Genomic DNA, 21,020 nt, shown 5'->3' on the forward strand with positions numbered 1-21,020 from the left:
CACAGACATCACCATTAGAAAGCCAGGAAAGGGGTATAAAATCTGGTAATAAGTTTTTCTTGGTCTCTATGTGGGAAATGATCTCTAGAATAAGGGATGCTGTTCTGTTGGAGAATGAGATGATATGCATCCCGAGAGGCAATTTTGTCAGGAGTCATGATGTCATCAAAAGATGTATGATAATCCATGGATAGGATGACTCTGATGTCTTCCAAAATGTCCCTCCCACAAATGTTATAAGGGACATTAGCTACTTTGAAGGCAAAGGAGCCCTGGTTGCAAGATGCTTCCAGTGGACAAGCCATATGGAGGCATGGGAGTACTGTTGTCTGCCCACCTGGCTGATGGAGGTGCCAGTCCGAAACTTCCAGTGGGGAAACAGGAGAGCTTCAGTCTCTGTGAGGATGGTAACATTCACTTTCTTGTCCATTAACCCTTTAATGGGTTGTTTATCCAGATATATGGTCCTCATAAGGGAGTGAAGAAAAATAGGCAGGGTCCAGAATACCATGGGGATGGGATCATTCCCTTTAACTGGTGAGGCTGAGGGATGTACCAATAGGAGTTTAAAGTAACAGGGTTGTCCAAGGGCTGTGAACAATAGTTGTTAGCTCATGAAAGCCTTTGTTGTATCTGAAAGAATATGTGTTTAGACAAGAGTTAGGGAAGTCATTCCATAGGTGGCTGGACTTATCACTGCCCAAGCATGATTCGTCTAGCACAGCAGAAACGCCCCATCCATCAGAAGATGATCGACTGTCTGACAAAAGGGCATTGATGAAGACAGTCAGGGCAGCAATTGGGCCAGAATCAGAGTCAAGGACCCTGGTGGTCAGCATCCATTTATGGATTTCATTCTTATGGCAAACATCCTAGAGAGGTGCACTAAGCCCTTCTCATGTCAACTGTATAGTCAACATTTCTCAGGTTGAGCCCAGATCTACCACATGTTCCACCACCTCAGTGACTTTTGTGAGGAATAACTCCCCAGATAACTGAGCAAACTTGCAGAAATAAACAGAAGTGTCATGAGGAGTGCATGTCTTGGGGGACTTAAATGACAGGTCTGAGACTTACTAGAAATAAGCATACTGGCAAGTGCTGGATTTAGACACTGAATCAATATTTTGACCACACCTGGTGAGAATATCTAAGGTGGTATCAATCCCATAGTAAAGGTTAAGATGGTCCTGTGGCTCCACCTGATCATCATAAGATGAGTGCCAATTAAGGAAGACCACAGGCTCCAAAATAGCCTGAAAAAGATGGTACCAGGCATCATGGTTTGTAATTGCATAACCCATTCTTGATGGACTTGTTCAAAGTAGGGAGAGTCTGGGAAAAATTTTGTAACAGCTTTCTGAACAAAAGAATATTCATAAGTGTTGCACGCATGGATGGTTGACTGTATTCGATCCCATATTTAACAAGGAAATACATGGTTAGACAATCTTCTGAGATTTGGGTGGCCAAGGAAGATGCTGTAACACAAACTGAGAAAGCAGTAGGTGGAGTGGGATGCCATGGGCTATATGTTGTTCTAGGTTTGGTACCAATGTTCCTGCCTTGGGTACTTTGGTGGAGGAGTGAAGGCTGTAATAGGAGTGTGAAGGATTGAACATTGCTTTGGGACAATGGTATTGTACCCCATAAAAATTTGTTACTTGTAGTTTAATAAAATGCTGATTGGCCAGTAGCTAGGCAGGAAGAATAGAGTGACCAGAACAGGAGAATTCTGATAAGAGAAAGGTTCAGTCTGCACTTGTCACCCAGAATGCCTTGCTAATAAAAGGTACCAACCCACGTGGCTAATACAGACAAGAATAATGATCTAATTTAAGATGTGAGAATTAGTTAATAAGTATCCTGTGCTAATAGTCCAACCAGTTTATGATTAATGTAGACATCTGTGTGTTTCTTTGGGAATGAACACCTGTGTGATTGGGCAGGACAGAAACCACTGTCAACAGAACATAGGTTTGGGAGGCACTGCTTGGCATGAGTGATCTGACTCTTCCTCCTCTGAGGAGTAAGGGGCCTCTGCAGTATATGGTTTTAAAGTAATAGAGAGGTTAACACTGGCCTGTTGCTGACAATGCTTATTGAGAGCAGCTATTCCTTCCTCCGGTGGGGGGCTATTAATGGAAATGATGGCTAGTAGGGTTGGGACAAAGGAAACAGAGGAAGTCACTCTTGAGCTAACCTCATGCTTTTGATCAAGAAAGTGCATGCCCATCCTGAGGTCAGGCTCCCATGTGTTTTCAGTAGAAATTCAGGGTGTCAACCCCACAACTTCATCCCCTAAATCCTCAAGAAGTCCATTCTTAACCTTAAGGCCACTTTTGACCAATATTAATTTTAATGCCCTCACCTGAAAGTTTCTTTCAGTGGGAGGGTAAGTTTCCTATTCTCTCAATGTCAGGAAATGCAGGGCAGGCAAGAACAAACTCTCAACTAAACAAAGAGAGGCATAAATAAAACAATAAATATGTTGAATCCAAGTGTCTTACACTTAGTGGAGGACTTCTGTGGTTCATTAGTCCATGGTTGTATGTCTACACAGTGTCTCTGAATGAGATGGGAAAGTTGGGGAGCATCATGGGGTTTCATTTCCTGGAGTATCAGCCCTTATATAGAGGCACCTGATGAATCAAGAGCAGTACTAGCTGTTCCTACCTAGTGCACCAGGGGTACCAGACAGACATAAAGAGAGAAAGAGAAAAAAAGCATCTCCATGCTTACCATCATGAGAACCAAGGATATGAAACATTCATGGGCCAAGTCACCTAAAAAGTCATCAAGAAGGATACATTGTAATGTACTGCAGTCATGAAGAGGAGTTTGAAAAAGCACTCATAAAAAAAAAGCAAAATTATACCAACCTAATCGACATACTTCTAGCAAGAAAGCACAAATATTTGGACCCTAAAACAGCCACAAGCATCAAAAAAATATAACCTGATTTAAGTGGGGTCAAGATCAATGCCTGTATAGAATCCACGAACCCCTTATTGAGCACCAGATGTCGCACATGATCCTGCTTGTACACCTTGATGGAGGGAAGAAAAAGGTGCAGTCAATAACATAGACATTGGGAGTTGGCTGGATAGTGAATCATGTAGCTGCAGACTCATTTACTGTAGAAATCATGCTTTCCTATACCATTCCCCCCGACACACACACACTGTGTCCCATGGAATTCAGTGAATGAGTCTGTGGTGCTGGTCTCCTTTTATAGATTTTTATGGATCAGGCATCCACACATCAGTAATCTACAAGCATGATGAAAGACTCCAGGTTGACCCAAGGCGAAGTCATTAGTGTGCATGCTAATGCAGACCAGTCTACACAAAAGCAGCCGTGGACCAGTCAGGCCATTTTTCTTCTATAATGAGGCATGTGTACAATTCAAGCAGAAACCAAGAGACTGATGATTATTTGATGCAAGTTGACTCTAAGGATGGAGAGTTGAAAAGCATTTAGGGAGACCACAATAACTGCATTTACAGGATTCCTCCCTCCACTGTGTAAGCATAAAACATTTGGCATTCCTATGTTTTTTTGGCTCTGGGGTAAGGAACCAACCACCATCATTCCATGAACAGAGTTGTACAGTCATTTAAGTTTTGCTCATGGACAAAATGTTTACAGATCCAGATAAAAAAGCCTCCAACCAGGTTACAATGTGTTTAATATGTTCATAGTCTTAAGAAAAAAGAAAAAGAGCAGATAATCATAAAGAGTTTAAAAATAATAAAATAAGATTTTTCAAAAAATAATAAAATAACATAAATAAAAAATCCACATAAAATACATATATGTACATATCTAATATATTATTTTATTGTCTGAATTTTTTTGTTTGCAGATGAATAAATAATACCTGCTAAAAAACACTGGATGGCAAAGGCTGCTTGATTAAATCAACCTATACTTTGAAAAATGTCTTTAATTAAAAATGGATGTCAAAATGTGTTTTGCTTTGAGGAAGAGACTGTTTTTTGTATCCCCCCCCATAAAAACCAAAAGGCTCTGTGGATTCATTTAGAGTTAAAAAAAATTGTGTTTGATCCAGAAGACCCCTTTAAAAATTCTGGCTACAGACTTAAAAAAGTAAACTTAGAAAAACTTTCAAAGACAAATAATGTATATTTTACACAGTCCAAACATAAAACAATACATTATCTGTAACTAACTTGTGCAAACACACAGTCCAGACTTATGTTAGTACAGATACGTACGTTACATTTAAAATTTTTATGTTTTCAGAAAAATTGAATCAAACAACAATAAATACAGATGGCTCAGGTGATCCAACAACCCAGAGCACATCTGTTATAGCTTTCTCAGCATTCTGCATCAAGAATAGCTTTAAGGCTGCTACCTGAGATGGTTCACCCTCATAGACTATTCCAGGAAGGAATTAACCATGGTCCTGCTTTTTTTCAGCATCCCTCAAAGGTGTCAGCACCCACAAACAAAAAATAGTTTAGAAAACATAATGCACATGTCCCCAAAAGATGGAAGTTTGTTATAATTTCCCTGGGGGTTACAAGTTATTATTGGTAACAGCCAAGAAAAAAAAAAAAGATTGAAGTAAGGATATAAGGTCAGTTGTCTGGAAACGTGATGACATTTTGTAACCAAATTTTAAATAAAAAATTGAGCAACATACTGAAGAATAGAAATAATAAGGATTTGGAGTGTTTAGATATAATCCTATAATATCTGAAAATAAAACGCTAGTTAGACAGTAAGAAATGCCACAAGGAAAAATGTTCAAGCACTTACTTCTAATTACAGTAGTTCAGGTTGTACAGTGGTGGTACACACCTTTAGTCCCAGCACTGTGGAGGCAGACACAGGTGGACCTCTCTGTGTTTGAGACCATCCTGGTCTACAAAGCAAGTTCCAGGACAGGTTTCAAAGCTAGTCAGAGAAACCCTGTCTTGAAAAACAGAGAGAGACAGGGACAGAGAGAGAGAGAGAGAGAGAGAGAGAGAGAGAGAGAGAGAGAGAGAGAGAGAGAGAGAGAGAGAGAGAGAGAGAGAGGAAGAAGAAGAAGAAGAAGAAGAAGAAGAAGAAGAAGAAGAAGAAGAAGAAGAAGAAGAAGAAGAAGAAGAAGAAGAAAAGAAAAAAGAAAACCCAAAACAAACAAAAGAAAAAGAAAATAACTCCAAACTCCTAGTAGCTTAGTATAAAACAGATGTTGGAATCAAATTAATATCAACATGAAGCAGAGAAAATATTCAGTGTTGAGCACTCTAAGAAGGAGCATAGGATCATATGAGAAGTTAGAACATAAATGTAATATGATTTAAATTTGCAGTTGATAGCCAATTACTTAATTCTATTGTATAATCATGGCCAGTCATTGGTTACTGGTAGTGGCTGAAAACATTTCCTAAAAGTGAGACGGTATAAGTCTAGTTATATGGGACATTCTGAAAAGGGATTTGATTGTCGAAATCTCAGAAATATGAAATGGCATGGGTTTGTCAAGGAATTGTGCATTTGTCTTAAGCATTGTAGAAATCCCATGCCACTTTTGGTAGTAATTTTGTTAACAAGATTAGAATGTTTAAGAGCTAAGGAGATGGCTCAATCAATAATGGAATTTTCTTCTGGCCATAAGAACAATATTCTGTTTTCCTGAATCCAAGTAAAAAGCCGTATAGAAGGACATGTTGCTAAAATTCCAATAAAGATGATGTAGGAGATGGAACTACCTATATCCCTGGAGACTGATAAGCCAAACAGTTTCTCAACGTGGTGATTTAAGGTCAATGAGATACCTAATCCTAAATACAGAACAGAAAGAAGGATCTGAGTACCTGCATCCAAAGATGTCCTCTGTCCATACTTTAGCAGGACTGTAAAGAAGTGCACACATACACACACATGCAAACATGCACACACACACACACACACACACACACACACACACTCAAAATCTCACACAGCCAAAGAATAAAATATTTTGGTAATGTAAAGCTCCAAGTGTTCCCTATTTCAAACAATATGTCAGGGATTTTATATAGTCTTTGTGAATCTGAATAAATGAGGTGGCAGGGATTGCATCTTACCCAAACATACATGACCTGTATACTATGGAAAATACAGCTATATATCACACCCATAGTTACAGTATAATTGGTGATCTACAAATGAAAATGAAAGCTAAACATATTAAACATCTTCACGTTTACAAAACTATCAGTCAGTACTATCATAACCTTATATAAGAACTGCATACCAAATACAATGAAATTCATGTAATGGCAAAATTTTAATACAGGTACTAACATCATAGCTATGCTTCATTTGCTCTTAATCCAAGTCACACTGCCAATGCTTCATGTTATACTAGCTGGCAGAACTCCCAAAGAGGAGTCAAGGATGCAATATTTCCTACTTTGTCAAATATAAGGTCACCCAGGATGGGATCAAAGGCACCATTCTTCTGCTGGGTCTTATAAAGGCAGGTACCACATTGCATGCAGCACAGACTTGGAAGAAACTCCAGAGACGCCAAGATGCTGGTTACCGTGTTCACAGCAGCCTTGCTAGCCCTGAGCTCTCTTCAGAGCTTCAGTGAAGGTAAGACACATGGATGTTTGTTCAGTGAATCTGCTTTTAGGTAACATATCACATGTCACTCCTGGAAGATGCAGGGAGAGAGAAGAGGATTAGGAGAAAAGCAAAAATGTAAAATCAGTACCAAAATATTTTGTTCGAATCATCATACCAAACCAAGGAATTGAATGTTGTTATGTGCAATCCATGCTTGATTAAGGCTTGGAAAAGGAGGTTGAAAAGGTAGGGCTGGATCTCTAGAGTCACCACTCTGTGTTGTGAAGGATCAAACATGAAGGTTCACAGAAGAAAGACCCACTGTGAATCTCCTGTAATGAATTAGTCAGCGAATAACAGGAATCTTACTGCAGTGAATGTAGAACAGAAGAAAGGACATAGGAACATTTCTGGGTAGGATAGTCAAATAATTTTAAAATCCTATGTTTTTGCTTCTGTCTTGTTCATGGAAAATTAGTTTTCTAAGACCTCAAATTCCAGTTCCAAGCATAAAGATTTGATGTTTGATACCATCAATACATGTACTCAGAAAAATTCTATAAAAACTAGGTGGGAATGATCATGAGGATGACTTACAAATGAGTAAGAGGAACGATGTAATAATCATTGAGCTGTTGATAAAAGGAAAGAGGGCATTTGTTTCAGCACTAAACTTACTACTTCTTGTGATGTACCAAATAAAGAACATGAGTCTGCATCTCAGATTCTAATCATGGATCCTCTTTTGCAGCAATCCCCCACGGTCCCCCACGCCAAGGTTTTGGTCCTAGGCCAGGTCCACCCCAGAGAGGCCCACCCCAACAAGGCCCACCCCAGCGAGGCCCACCCCAGCCAGGTCCACCCCAGAGAGGCCCACCACAGCAAGGCCCAGCACAGCAAGGCCCACCACAGCAAGGCCCAGCACAGCAAGGCCCACCCCAACGTGGCCCACCCCAGCAAGGGCCACCCCAACAAGGAGGCCCTCAGCAGAACCAAGGCCCTCGGCCTGGAAACCAGCAAGGCCCACCACAACAAGGAGGCCCTCAGCAGAACCAAGGCCCTCAGCCTGGAAACCAGCAAGGCCCACCCCAACAAGGAGGCCAACAGCAGAACCAAGGCCCCCAGCCTGGAAACCAGCAAGGCCCATCCCAACAGGGAGGCAGACCTCAGGGACCTTCCCAGGGCCAGGGTCCTCAGTAATTAAAGATACATCATCAGGTAGGATTTGAATTCACTGTTAATTCAGCATCTTAATTCTTATAGCTTTGCAAGCACAAGCTGTGATAACTCAACTTTAAACACATTTATATTACATAGTTTAGGTTTTCATTACTATTACTATTATTTAGATATGCTACTATTTTATACTACTATTATTATTTGGATAATCTGGGGTGGTACAGGGAGATTATTAATGTTTTTTATACTGCTCAAGTTATTGTGATATTTGAGGAACAATGCATTTACCTGCTTGACAACTTGAGTTATATTGTTTATGGAAGAAGTGCAATGTTATTCTTAAATTCTGTTGCCTTGTTGCTCATGCCAGAAACCCCCCTACTATGCCCAGAATAAGAAAAAATAAATAAATAAATGAGAAGTCAAGGCATCAGGCTAACTTTTTAAAAGAATAAGTCATCATTCCTCCTCACCTTCTTCATTTTTAAACACTTCCACTGATTCTTTCAACAGTTTATTAAAAATTCAAGCAGATCTTTGCTTTAGCAGCACATATACTAAAAACTGGAATGATACAGGGGAGATTAGCCTGACCTCTGCACAAGAGTTACATGCAAATTTATGAAGCATTCCATATTTCAAAAAGAAAATGAAATATACAAACAAATATTTTATCTGCATAGTACCCTTATATTAATTATATTTTTTAAAAAAAACATCCACAATAGTTCATAGAGACAGCATGTTTGTGTTCATATTTTATTGGTTTTGTTTTTTGCAGTAGTGAATCGTAACATTCTGTGACTTTCTGTCATTGGTTAGTTTAATATACTGTCAATGACCTTTCAAGCTGGTTTCTGTGTTTCACTAGTACAAAATGTGTCTTAGCAACCCACCTTTATAAATATGTCTTACAGTTTAAATGAGTATTTTTTATAAGATTCATATAGACCAGGCTGGTTTCAAACTTGCTATGTGGTCAAGTGTACCCTTGAATTCCTATTCATCTTCCCTCTACTTCTCAAGTGCTGGGATTATATGCATATGCGTTATTCACCGGTTTATATTTTAACATCAAATACATTCTTGCTAAAGCCATATAACCAATAAAATATATTTTCTTCATTTTTTTTCAGAGTGCATTATGTGCTAAATGGTTACCAAAAATGAATAAAAAAAAAAAAAAAAACAGAAAGGGAAGAGACAAAGAGTAGAGAAAAAGAAAGAAGATATGGACTTCTATCTACATTATTTAAGTTCTTAGAAAGAGATGAGAAACTTCATCTTCTTTTGATTTTCCTATAACTTCTCTTTGTGTTTGTTTATTTCAGATAATGAGTAAGAAAATACTGGCTTTGGTGGATTGGACAACTGGAATAATGTGGCCATAATCTATCTTTCTAATAAAAATAAAATCAAAAGCATGCCATTTCCTCCTCTTGTCTTTATTTTTTTGTATTTTTTCCATTCAAAAATTTACACTTCCTCCACTCCTGCCATTCCCTTCCCACTCCCCCACACACCCTCCTCCCTCCCTCTCCCTCTTTAAGAGAGGGCAGGGAACCCTGCCCTGTGGGAAGTCCAAGGCCCTCCCCCAACATCCAGGCCTAGGAAGCTTTGCATCCAAATAGACTAGAGTCACAACAAGCCAGTACATGCAGTAGAAACAAGTCCCAGTGCCTTTATCAATGGCTTCTCAGTCAGCCCCCATTGTCAGCCACATTTAGAGAGTTTGGTTTGATGGCATACTCACATACTCATTCAGTCTTGGTCTAGCTGGATTTGGTGAGCTCCCTTTAGGACAGGCACACTGTCTCAGGGGGTGGACCAACTCCTCATGGTCCAGACTTCTTTGCTCATTTTCTCCCTCCTTCTGCTCTTCAACTGGACCTTGGGAGCTCAGTCTGTTGCTCTGATGAGGATCTCGATCTCTGTCTCTATCTCCATCCTTCAGCGGATGAAGATTCTATGGTGATATTCGAGATAAACATCAGTGTGATAGTGGGGAAAGGCCAGTTCAGGAACTCTGTACTCTGCTGCCCAAGGACCTAGCTGGGGACATTCCCGTGGACACCAGGGATCCCCTAAAGAGCCAAGTCTCTTGTCAACCCTAAATGGATTCCTTAATGTAGATATCTTCTTCTCTGCTCCTATATCCGCCCTTCCTCCATCTCCACCCTCCCATTCCTCCAAGCCCTCTCCAGTCTTTCCTTTCTCCCTTCTCTCTCTCTCCCTCTCCCCTTCAGACAACCCCACCCTCACCCTAATACCACCCCATGCTCCCAATTTTTTCCCAGCAAACTTGTTTTCTTCCAATTTCCAGGAGGATATATATTTATGTTTTTCTTTGGGTTCACCTTGTTATTTGGCGTCTCTAGGCTTGTGAACTATAGCTTAATGTCCCTAGTTTATGGCTAGAGTCCCCTAATGAGTGATTACCTACCATATTCATTTTTGAGTCTGGGTTATCTCACTCAGTAAAGTGTTTTCTATTTCCATCCACTTGCCTACAAAATTTAAGATGTCATTGTTTTTTACCACTGAGTAGAACTCTAATGTGTATATGTGCCACACTTTCTTCATCCATTCTTCCATTGAGGGGCACCTAGGCTGTTTCCAGGTTCTGGCTATTACAAATAGTGCTGTTATGAACATAGTTAAACACATGCTTTTATAGTATGATTGGGCATCTCTTGGGTATATTCCCAAGAGTGGTATTGCTGGATCCTGAGGTATATTGATTCCCAATTTCCTGAGAAACCACCACACTGATTTCTAAAGTGGTTGCACAAGTTTGCATTCCCACCAGCAATGGATGAGTGTTCCTGTTACTCCACATCCTCTCCAGCATAGGCTATCATTGGTGTTTTTGATTTTAGCCATTCTGACAGGTATATAATGATATCTCAAAGTTGTTTTGATTTGCATTCCCCTGATCGCTAAGGAGGTTGATCAAGACCTTAAGTGTCTTTTGGCCATTTGAACTTCGTCTTATAAGAACTCTCTTTTCAGTTCAGTACTCCATTTTTTATTTGGGTTATTTAGAATTTTAACGTCTAGTTCCTTGAGTTCTTTATATATTTTGGAAATATGACCTTTGTCTGATGCAGGGTTGGTGAAGATCTTCTCCCATTCTGTAGGATGCCTTTTTGTCTTAATGACAATGTGCTCTGCTTTACAGAAACTTCTCAGTTTCAGGAGGTCCCATTTATTCACTGTTGCTTTTGTTGTCTGTGCTACTGGGATTATATGTAGAAAGTGGTCTCCTGTGCTCATGTGTTGCAGTCTACTTCCCACTTTCTCTTCTATCAGGTTCAGTGTGGTCTAGTTTATATGCAGGTTTTTGATCCATTTGGACTTGAGTTTTGTGCATGGTAATAGATATGTATTTATTTTCATTTTTTCTACAGGTTGACATCGAGTTATGCCAACCCTGTTTGTTGAAGATGCTTCTTTCTTCCATTGTATAATTTTAGCTCCTTTGTCAAAAGTCAGCTGTTCATAGGCTTGTGGGTTAATATTCAGGTCTTAGATTCAGTTCCATTGGTCAATGTCTCTGTTTTTATGCCAATACCAAGCTGTTTTCATTACTGTATCTCTGTTAGAGTTTGAAGTCAGGGATAGTAATGCCTCCAGAAGTTCTTTTATTGTATAGGAGTGTTTGGGCTATCCTGGGTTTTTGTTTGTTTGTTTGTTTGTTTGTCTATATAAAGTTTGCTATTTTTCTCTCAAGGTCTGTGAAGAATTTTGTTGGGATTTTGCCAGGGACTACATTGAATTTACAGATTGCCTTTGGTAGAACTGCCATTTTTACTATTGATCCTACCCATCCAAGAGCATGGGAGATTCTTCCATTTTCTGGTGTCCTCTTCAATTTCTTTCTTTAAAGCCTCAAAGTTCTTGTCAAATATATCTTTCACTTCCTTGGTTAGTGTAACCCCAAGATACTTTTTTATGCTATTTGTGGCTATCGTGAAAGGTGAAGTTTTCCCTCTCTGCTTCTCTATCCTTTGTGTATAGAAGCGTTACTGATTTTTTGAGTTGATCTTGTAACCTGCCACATCACTGAAGCTATTTATTACCTGTAGGAGTTCTTTGGTAGAGTTTTTGGGGTCACTGATGTACACAATCATATCATCTGCAAATAATGAAAGTTTGACTTCTTCCTTTCCAATTTGAATCCCCTTGATCTCCTTACGTTGTCTTATTACTATAGCTGGAACTTCAAGCACTATGTTGAAGAGATATGGAGAGAGTGGACAGCCTTGTCTTGTTCCTGATTTTAGTGGAATGGTTTTGAGTTTCTCTCCCCTTAATTTAGTTTAGCTGTTGGTTTACTGTATATTGCTTTTATTATATTTAAATATGATTCTTATATCCTTATGCTCCCCAAGACCTTTATCATAAAGGGGTGTTGAATTTTGTCAAATGCTTTTTCAGCTTCTAATGAAATAATCATATGGCTTTTTTTTTCAGTTTATTTACATGATGGATTACATTGGTAGATTTTCTTATGTTGAACGACCCTGCATCTCTGGGATGAAGCCTACTTAATCATAATGGATAACATTTTTGTTGTGTTCTTGGATTCTTTTTGCCAGTATTTCAGTGAGAATTTTTGGATCAATGTTCACGAGTGAGATTGGTCTGTAATTCTCTATCTTGGATGAGTCTTTGTGTGGTTTTGGTATCAGGGTGATTGTAGCTTCATAAAAAGAGTTTGGCCATGACTCTTCTGTTTTTATTATGTGAAACACCTTAAGCAATATAGGTATCAGCTCTTCATGGAATTTCTGGTAAAACTCTGCATTAAAACCATCTTGTTCTAGGCTTTTTTGGTTGGAAGGTTTTTTATGACAGCTTCGATTTCCTCACAACTTATAGGTTTATTTAAATTGTTCACCTGGCCTTGATTTAATTGTGGCATATGGTATTTATCTAAAAACAGGTCCATTTCTTTTACATTTTCCAACTATGTGGCATATAGGTCTTTGAAGTAAGACCTATTGATCCTCTGAATTTCCACAGTGTCTGTTGTTTTGCCTCCCTTTTCATTTCTGATCTTGTTAATTTGCACATTCTCTCTTTGCTTTTTGATTAGTTTGGATAGGGGCTTGTCTATCTTGTTGATTTTCTCAAAGAACCAGCTCTTTGTTTCATTGATTCTTTGGATTGTTTTCTGTGTTTCTATTTTGTTGATTTCAGCCCTCAGTTTGATTATTTCCAGTCTTCTACTCCTCTTGGGTGAGTCTGCTTATTTTTATTCTAGACTTTTCAGCTCTGCTGTTAAGTTTCTAATGTGAGCTTTCTCCGTGTTTTTAATGTGGGAACTTATTGCAATGAACTTTCCTCTTAGCACTGCTTTCATAGTGTCACATAGGTTTGGATATGTTGTGTCTTTATTTTCTTTGAATTCAAGGAAAACTTTAATTTCTTTATTTATTTCTTCCCTGACCCAGGTGTGGTTCAGTAGTTGACTGTTCAGTTTCCATGAGTTTGTAGGATTTCTGTGGATAGAATTGTTGTTAAATTCTAACTTTATTCCATGGTAATCCAATAAGACACAGGTGGTTACTAATTTGTGTGTGTGTGTGTGTGTGTGTGTCTATGGAAGTTTGCTTTGTTACCAAGTATGTGATCAATTTTTGAGAAGGTTCCACGAGATGCTGAGAGGAAGGTATATTCTTTCCTATTTGGGTGGAATGTTCTATAGATGTCTGTTAAGTCCATTTGATTCATTACCTCCATTAGTTCTCTTATTTCTCTGTTAGATTTCTGTCTGGTTGATCTGTCTATTGGTGAGAGAGGAGTGTTGAAGTCTCCTACTATTAGTGTGTGTGGTTCGATGTGTGCTTTGAGTTCTAGTAATGTTTCTTTTACATGTGGGTGCTTTATATTAGGGGCATAGATATTCAGGATTGAGACTTTATTCTGATGAATTGTTCCTTTTCTGAGTATGTAGTGCCCATCTCCATCTCTTCTGATTGATTTTAGTTTGAAGTCAATTTTGTTAGAAATTAGAATAGCCACACCCGCTTGTTTCTTTGGTCTATTTGATTGATAAACCTTTTCCCAACCCTTTACTCTGAGTAAATGTCTGTTTTTGTGGTCGAGGTGTGTTTCTTGTAAGCAGCAGAATTTTGGAACCTGCTTTTACATCCATTCTCTTAACCTGTGCCTTTTTTATAGGTGAATTGAGCCTATTGATATTAAGTGATATTAATGACCAGTGGCTGTAAACTCTGCCTCTTTTTTGATGGTATAGTTTGTGTGTTTCTCTTCTTTGGTTTGTGCTATGCTAACCTTCCCCTCTAGAATTCCCTGATAATTTCATTCCCTTTGTTAACTAACTTTCTCCATTAAGGAGTTAACTGACCATGTGCTAGTCACTGCCATGGATCTATGTGTGTGTGAAAACTCTTATTTGATATTGTATGGGGCACAAGAATTCCAGCCCTGAAACCTGCAAGGGCTGGGAATTACTTGTTTTAAGAGTATATATAACTGGTAACATTTGTAATGAGGAAGACAAAGAAGAAGAATGTAGAACTAAGAACAATGTGGAACAAGAAACAAGTAATAGAAGGAACAATGAGAAATGATGGGTTGAAAGAGAAGAATAAGAAACGTTAGCAGATGTTTATTAATGTGAATAGATTCTTTCCCCTCAGATTTTAACACTCAGATTTTTAATCCCCCCCCCCCTTTAGTTACTTTTAGCATCTTTAATTAAACCCTAAAAGGGAGTCTTTAAGACTGCTAGCTCCCAACACCAGATTAAGTCACATAACTGGCACCACGACCTATCCCAAACCCATAACCTGGCTTTTTGGAACCCATTTTCTATGATAGGATACCTTGCTCAGCCTTGATATGGGGGTTATGGGTATCATCCTGCCTCAAAATGGAATGCCAGACCTTGTTGACTCCCCAAAGAAGGTCTTTCCCTTCTGCAGAATGGATAGGAGATAGTAAGCAGAGAGGTGGAGGGCATCAGAAGTGGGCATGAATGGGAAACTAGGGTTGTTATGTAAAAGGAAAAAAGTTTCAAGTAAAAAGTATTAAAATAAATAAAACAAAACTAAAATAAAATTAAAAATATATACAGAGAGTCTACATTCTATTTGTTATTATGATGTCTTTGAATTTTTATATTTCTGATGAAGAATTGCTGCTAGGAAACATTAGATTGCAAAGGCTACCCAATTAAGCCACCTATATATTGAAAAAAATAGCTTGACTTTAAAGTGGAATTCAAATGTGTATTACTTTTGGGAAGAGTTTACTTTTCTTCCCCAGAAAACAAAAGCCTGTGTACTCATTTAGAGTTTAAAAAACATGTTTGATTGGGGAACCCCCCCCCTGAAAATTCTGCCTACAGACATAAAAAACAAAACAAAACTGAAAAACCCCTCTAAAACACATAGCATATATTTAACCTGATCAAACATAGAACAAAACATTATCTTTAAGTATCTTGTTCAAACCACATATTCCATACTTGTGTTAATATAAATATGTATATTACCTTTAAAAGTTCATACTACTTCAGAAAATGGGGTCCAAAGTCAAATAAAAACAGAGTGTCCAGTTGATCCACCATCTCAGAGCACATCTTTTAGTTTACTCAGACTTCTACATACAGAACAGTTTTAAGGCTGCTGCTTTTCATGGTCTAGGCTGACAAAGCACTCCAGCCAGGACTTGACTATGACCCAGATGTTCTTATGTCCCTTAATGATGTCAGTACCCCCAACACCAACAGCAACAACAAAGATATTAAAAAAAAAATGTCCACATCCATAAGAAATGGGTTATGGACGTTGGCCATCGTTTGGCAGGATTGGTTACAAGTTATTATTGCTAAAGGACAAAATTGAACAAAGGAGATTAAATTCACGAATCTCATTCTGAAAAGAAAATGGGTGGATATAGAAATGACAGTTCAAAAGGTTAGATTATTAAATCTACTTATTTTATTTTATTCTTTTAAAAAGAAAACAAGCAGTCTTTTTTTTCTTTTACATACCAAACCCAACTCCCACTCCCTTCCCATCTACCATTTCCTCCACCTGCTCTGCCACTCCTCCCCCATCTACTCCTCAGAGAGTAAGGCACATTGCTTTGGGGAACGTACAAAGCCTCTGCTACTATATCTAGACTTAGCAAGGTACTCATGTGTTGTCTGAGGTTTTCTGCCTTACCCGGTTTTTGTTCTGCCCAGTTCCCACAATCATTAAGTGCCAAAGAAATCACAAAAAGGTCTACATTAATCATAAACTGATTGGCTCTTTAGCTCAGGCTTATAACTTTTATTAACTTATAACTTATATTAACTCATTATTCAGGTATGTTAGCCCCATGGCTTGCCTTTTTTTAGTGAGGCAATCACATCTTCCCAGTACTGGAGAGAAATGGGCTTCCCCCTTCCCAGAATTTTCCTGTTCTCATTGACTCACCTCTATTTCTTATCTGGTTGTCCCACCTATATTTCCTGCCTAGCTACTGGTCTTTCAGTGTTTATTTAAAACACAAATGACAGAATATAGACAATTGTTCCACACCACCCACACAAAGAGAATAGGTTCCAAGAAAACCAGTACAAGCAGTAGGATATTCTTGGTGCCACTCAGTGGCCCCATAGTCAGCTACAGCCATACAACTGTCATCCACATTCTGGGGGTCTAGGTTGGTCACATGCTGGTTCCTTCCCTGTACAGCTGGAGTTGGCGAGCTCTCCTTAGTGCAGGTAAACTGTTTCAGTGGGTGTCCCAAACACAAAGAAAACAATACAAAGAATTAGTGAAACAAAGAGCTGATTCTTTGAGAAAAATCAACAAGATAGACAAACTCTCATCCAAACTAATCAAAAGGCAGAGAAAGAACATCCAAATTAACAAAATCAGAAACAAAAAAGGGGAATATAACAACAGACACTGAGGCAATCCAGAGACTATTAGATCATATTCCCAAACCTAGAATTTAAAAGTATGTGTGTACTCCACAAATGAAAATATTAAAAGAAATGAACAATTTTCTGGATAGGTACTACATACCAAAATTAAATCAGGACCAGGTGAACAAATTAAATAGACTTATAATGTGCAACAAAATAGAAACAGTCATCAAAAGCCTATCAAACATAAAAGCCCAGTGCCAGATGGTTTCAGTGCAGAATTCTACCAGACCTTCAAATAAGAGAAAATACCTATGTCCCTCAAAGTATTCCACATAATAGACACAAAAAGAACATTGCAATACTTTTTATGAGGCTACAGTTACCCTGATACTGAAACCACACAAAGACTCAACCAAGAAAAAGAATTAAAGTTCAATCTCACTCATGAACATAGAGGCAAAAATATTCAATAAAATTCTGGCAAATCAAATCCAGGAACACATCCAAAGAAATCTGTCAAAGAATTTGACAAAATACAATCACTCTTTCTGATAAAGGTCTTGGAGAGATCAGGATACAAGGAACATCTCTAAACGTCATTAAAACAATATGCAGCAAACTGACAGCCAATATCAAATTAAGTGGAGAGAAACTCAATGCAATTCCATTAAATTTACTTTTAAACTACAAAAGCAACTACTAGTCTTAAATATTTTACATTGGTATGGATTTTTATAAATTGATACAATTTTAAGTTTATTTTATTATCCTATATGCTTCCTTCAACTTTTGATTGGGATGTTGTGCTTATGCAGCTCATTTGAAATTATAATGTGTAGCTGGGCGGTGGTGCCCACGCCTTTAATCCCAGCACTTGGGAGGCAGAGGCAGGTGGATCTCTGGGTTCGAGGCCAGCCTGGTCTACAAGAGCTAGTTCCAGGATAGATCCAAAGCTACAGGGAAACCCTGTCTCGAAAAACCAAAAAAAAAAAAAAATTATAATGTGTAATTAAGAAATAGAGGTTGGTAGTTTTCCCCCCATAATAAACAAATTTGCAGTCAGTTATAAAAGGTATGTTTTCAAGATTGAATATATATATATATATATATATATATGTATATATATGCTTTTCAAACACTTCAAAGATGTATAGAATATGACATTTAAGATGTTTAATAATCTTTAGGCTTTTTAGGAACATGAGACACATCTCCTCCTGACAGGACCAATCTACCTCAGAGAAGATGAAGAGCATTACATTTTGTGACAAAACTAGCAATTTGGACAAGGTCCTGGTATTGCCTCCACTACTGACAGTATGTTGTGCAAATAAGACCAAAAGGACACAAAAGGACTGTCAAACTTTGCAAAAACAATGTAGGACAGTTTTTAAAAATTCCCTGCTTCTTAGAAATGTCTGTAATATATGTTAGGCCTGTACACCAGAGATATATACCCCAATGTTGCAGCAGAACTTTGGGTGATAGTACAAACAACCATACCTCCCTAACATTACCTCTTCCCAAGGACTTTGATGGAGTTAAAGACTAAATAGTTAGATTTATACCTTTCATTAATTATGATAAAAGTCAAATTAGATATAAAAGTTTAAACTCACAAAGATAAAAGAATTAATAGATTATTTTTTCTTTATATACCAAATACAAATGGACTGGATACTGTAACTCTAATTCTGATCTGATAACTGTTTTTGTTGTATATAATTTTATTTTGATAAAATTTAAACCTTCATTTTTAATTAGACAAAAGGGTGAAATGCTGTTGGATAATACTTTTATACACTATGAACATGTATTGCTCATATTGGTTTAATAGCGAGTTAACTAACAAATAGCTAAACAGGAAGACCTTAGGTGGGTGAGCCCAACTGAGAGAATGCAGGAAAAGAGGGTAGAGTTGACAGGAGACATAGAAAAATGCAAGATGAGCTTGCCATTTCAAAAAAGGGTACCACACCATATAGTAATACAGAGATTAGAAAAAAGGTTAATGTGAATTTAAAGAGAAACTTTGTAAGAAGTCTAAACTATCAGCCAAACATTTATAATTAAAATGTCTTTGTGTGATTCCTGGGAAAATGATCGACAGGAATAAAATGTCCAACAACACTTGAGAAGAACTCACTGTTATTCACTGCAAGCTGACCTGCCTCTACTCCCTTGGCTCCAAGAGGCAGAGACTGTAATGGCATTGGACAAAGTCATCTGGAACCTGTGTTAAGATGCTAGTATCAGTATGGGGTGACAGGATGAAGATATGACCTGACTTATATTCTTATAAATCAAGGACATATAGAAATGGTGTAAAAATAGTATATGTATATAAAATTCTCAAAAATATCAAAACAAAAAATATAACAATAAAAACAGAGAGCATATGGAACTACTGAGAAACACAACCAAAGGATGGGCACATAGGAAAGATCATCATAACTAACCACTGGTAGACAGGGAGAATGTGCTGATTCAGCTGGTGACATTTTGTTGACCTTATAATCACCAAACCTGCTGTTTCTGCTGGCCTGGACTGTAAATTGTTTGGGAGTTATACTAAACTAATACGCACACCAGAAATTTCAGTGTATGGAAATCAAGAACTATTGAATGTATATTAGTTATTGGGCCCATTCTAAAGGACCAGTAGATACCAAATAGTTTTCTCAGAAAGTCAGGGAAATACTGGCAACTGCGTCATTTGTAGTGGAATTAGAATAGGGCAAAGATGACACTTCCCTAGATGGCACCTTCATATCCATTCACTGATGATCATGGCCCTCTTTCTATTCCTATCTTACATGAAAGATGACTATAATAAAGCATGTTGGTGGCTCATAGTCTGGTATTCGGACTCTGCAGGATCTGCAGAATCAAAGAGACTTGTGGTAATAAAATGAGGGATCTTCAAGGATGAAGCAACAATACCCTACATTCAATCAAGTCATATGCCAAGAGCTTTTCAGATTTCAATATAGGAAGGAAGAATTGCTAAAACCAATCTAACCCCTTCCAAGGCCACTCTGCCTGTAAAAACTTCTACTTAGAAAACCTATACTCTGGATTCTATTCAGATCATATAAATCTTTCACCTTTTACTAAGAAAATCTTCCTAAAATCTCAGGAAATACAAATAAGGCATGTGTGTGTGTGTGTGTGTGTGTGTGTGTGTGTGTATGTGTGTGTATGTGTACATGTATATGGATGTAGACACATATATAAAAGAGAGAGAGAGAGAGAGAGAGAGAGAGAGAAAGAGAGACAGAGACCGAGACAGAGAGACAGATGACATAGTTATCTTCACTCAGAAATAGCATGGCTTTCAACACCATGACACACCACTAAAATATACTGCAACAAAAACAAATTTACAAATTTGAAGCTAATTTTCATACTAAACATTGAAATAACAGAAGATTTATGCATATGTAATATGAAAAGACCATCTGCCTGTGCTATTAAAGTTCTCTCTTAAGATGAAAGAGATTGACTGTCTATTTTAAAAGATGAGAAAATTGACACACAGTAAAATGGAGGAATCTAAGAGAGTGTGCTAGAGATATGATGGCAACTTGTTATCAAAGTTTGTAGAAATATATAATAGTATGCTGCAGAATAGAAATTATGATGATTTGAGGAGTTTTAGAAACCATTCCATAATTTCTGGGGGAAAAGCTAACTATGAAGTAAGAAATGACACAGGTAAGCATGTTCAAAAACTTCTAATAACAGCAGATTGTATTAAGTGAAAAGTTGGAGAAGAAGTAGTATCAACATGTAACAGAGAAAATGTTTTGTATTGAAGACAACCCTAAGACAACAGAGTAAGGTCAGATTACAAATGAGAGTACAAATGTAATATGATTAAAATTTGCAGTTCATAGCCAATTGCTTCATTTTATTGTGTAATCATGACTGCTCATTGATGACTGGCAGTGATTGAAAATATTTTCTAAAAGTGAAAAGATATGCCTGGCTGTGGTGGCACAGGTCATTAATACCCTACAATCAAAAGGCATAGGCTGACAGATTCTGTGAGTTCAGGGACAGCCTGATGTGGGATTCTCCTCTCTATGCTGTCATTACCATTAATGAATAAAGAAAGCTGTCTTTAGACAAGGCAGAACATAACTAGGCAAGGAAAACAAAGCTAAATACTGGAAGAAAGAAGGCAGAGTAAGAGAGAAGCAATGTAGCCACATCAGACACTGATGCCGAATCTTTATTCAGTAAGCTACAGAAAGATGGTAATACACAGATTAAAAGAAATGGGTTAAATTAAGATATATGCTTAATTAAGAAATATGCTTAAGCTATTGGCCAAACGATATTGCAAATAATATAGTTTCTGTGT

At 37.8% G+C, this 21,020-nt stretch overlaps 1 protein-coding gene and 1 non-coding gene across 2 annotated transcripts; both read left to right on the forward strand.

Moving 5' to 3' along the window:
- The first annotated feature begins 6,536 nt into the window (after positions 1–6,536).
- LOC121677071 (proline-rich proteoglycan 2-like) lies at positions 6,537–7,773 on the forward strand. The gene is made up of 2 exons (XM_042054504.1): positions 6,537–6,600; positions 7,325–7,773. The coding sequence occupies exons 1-2, from the start codon at positions 6,537–6,539 to the stop codon at positions 7,771–7,773; spliced, it is 513 nt and encodes a 170-aa protein (XP_041910438.1).
- A 516-nt stretch (positions 7,774–8,289) lies between these two features.
- Positions 8,290–8,393, forward strand: LOC119808526. The gene has a single exon (XR_005284463.1). It is a non-coding gene; the product is annotated as a U6 spliceosomal RNA (small nuclear RNA).
- The last annotated feature ends 12,627 nt before the right edge of the window (positions 8,394–21,020 follow it).

Source organism: Arvicola amphibius, chromosome 2, assembly GCF_903992535.2.
Source record: "Arvicola amphibius chromosome 2, mArvAmp1.2, whole genome shotgun sequence".
NCBI classification, from domain to species: Eukaryota; Metazoa; Chordata; class Mammalia; order Rodentia; family Cricetidae; genus Arvicola; species Arvicola amphibius.

Coding starts and splice junctions, on each gene's coding strand:
- LOC121677071 (XM_042054504.1), top strand. CDS start 6,537: ATGCTGGTTACCGTGTTCACAGCAGCCTTGCTAGCCCTGAGCTCTCTT. Junction 6,601..7,324: donor TCTTCAGAGCTTCAGTGAAG/GTAAGACACATG, acceptor CCTCTTTTGCAG/CAATCCCCCACGGTCCCCCA.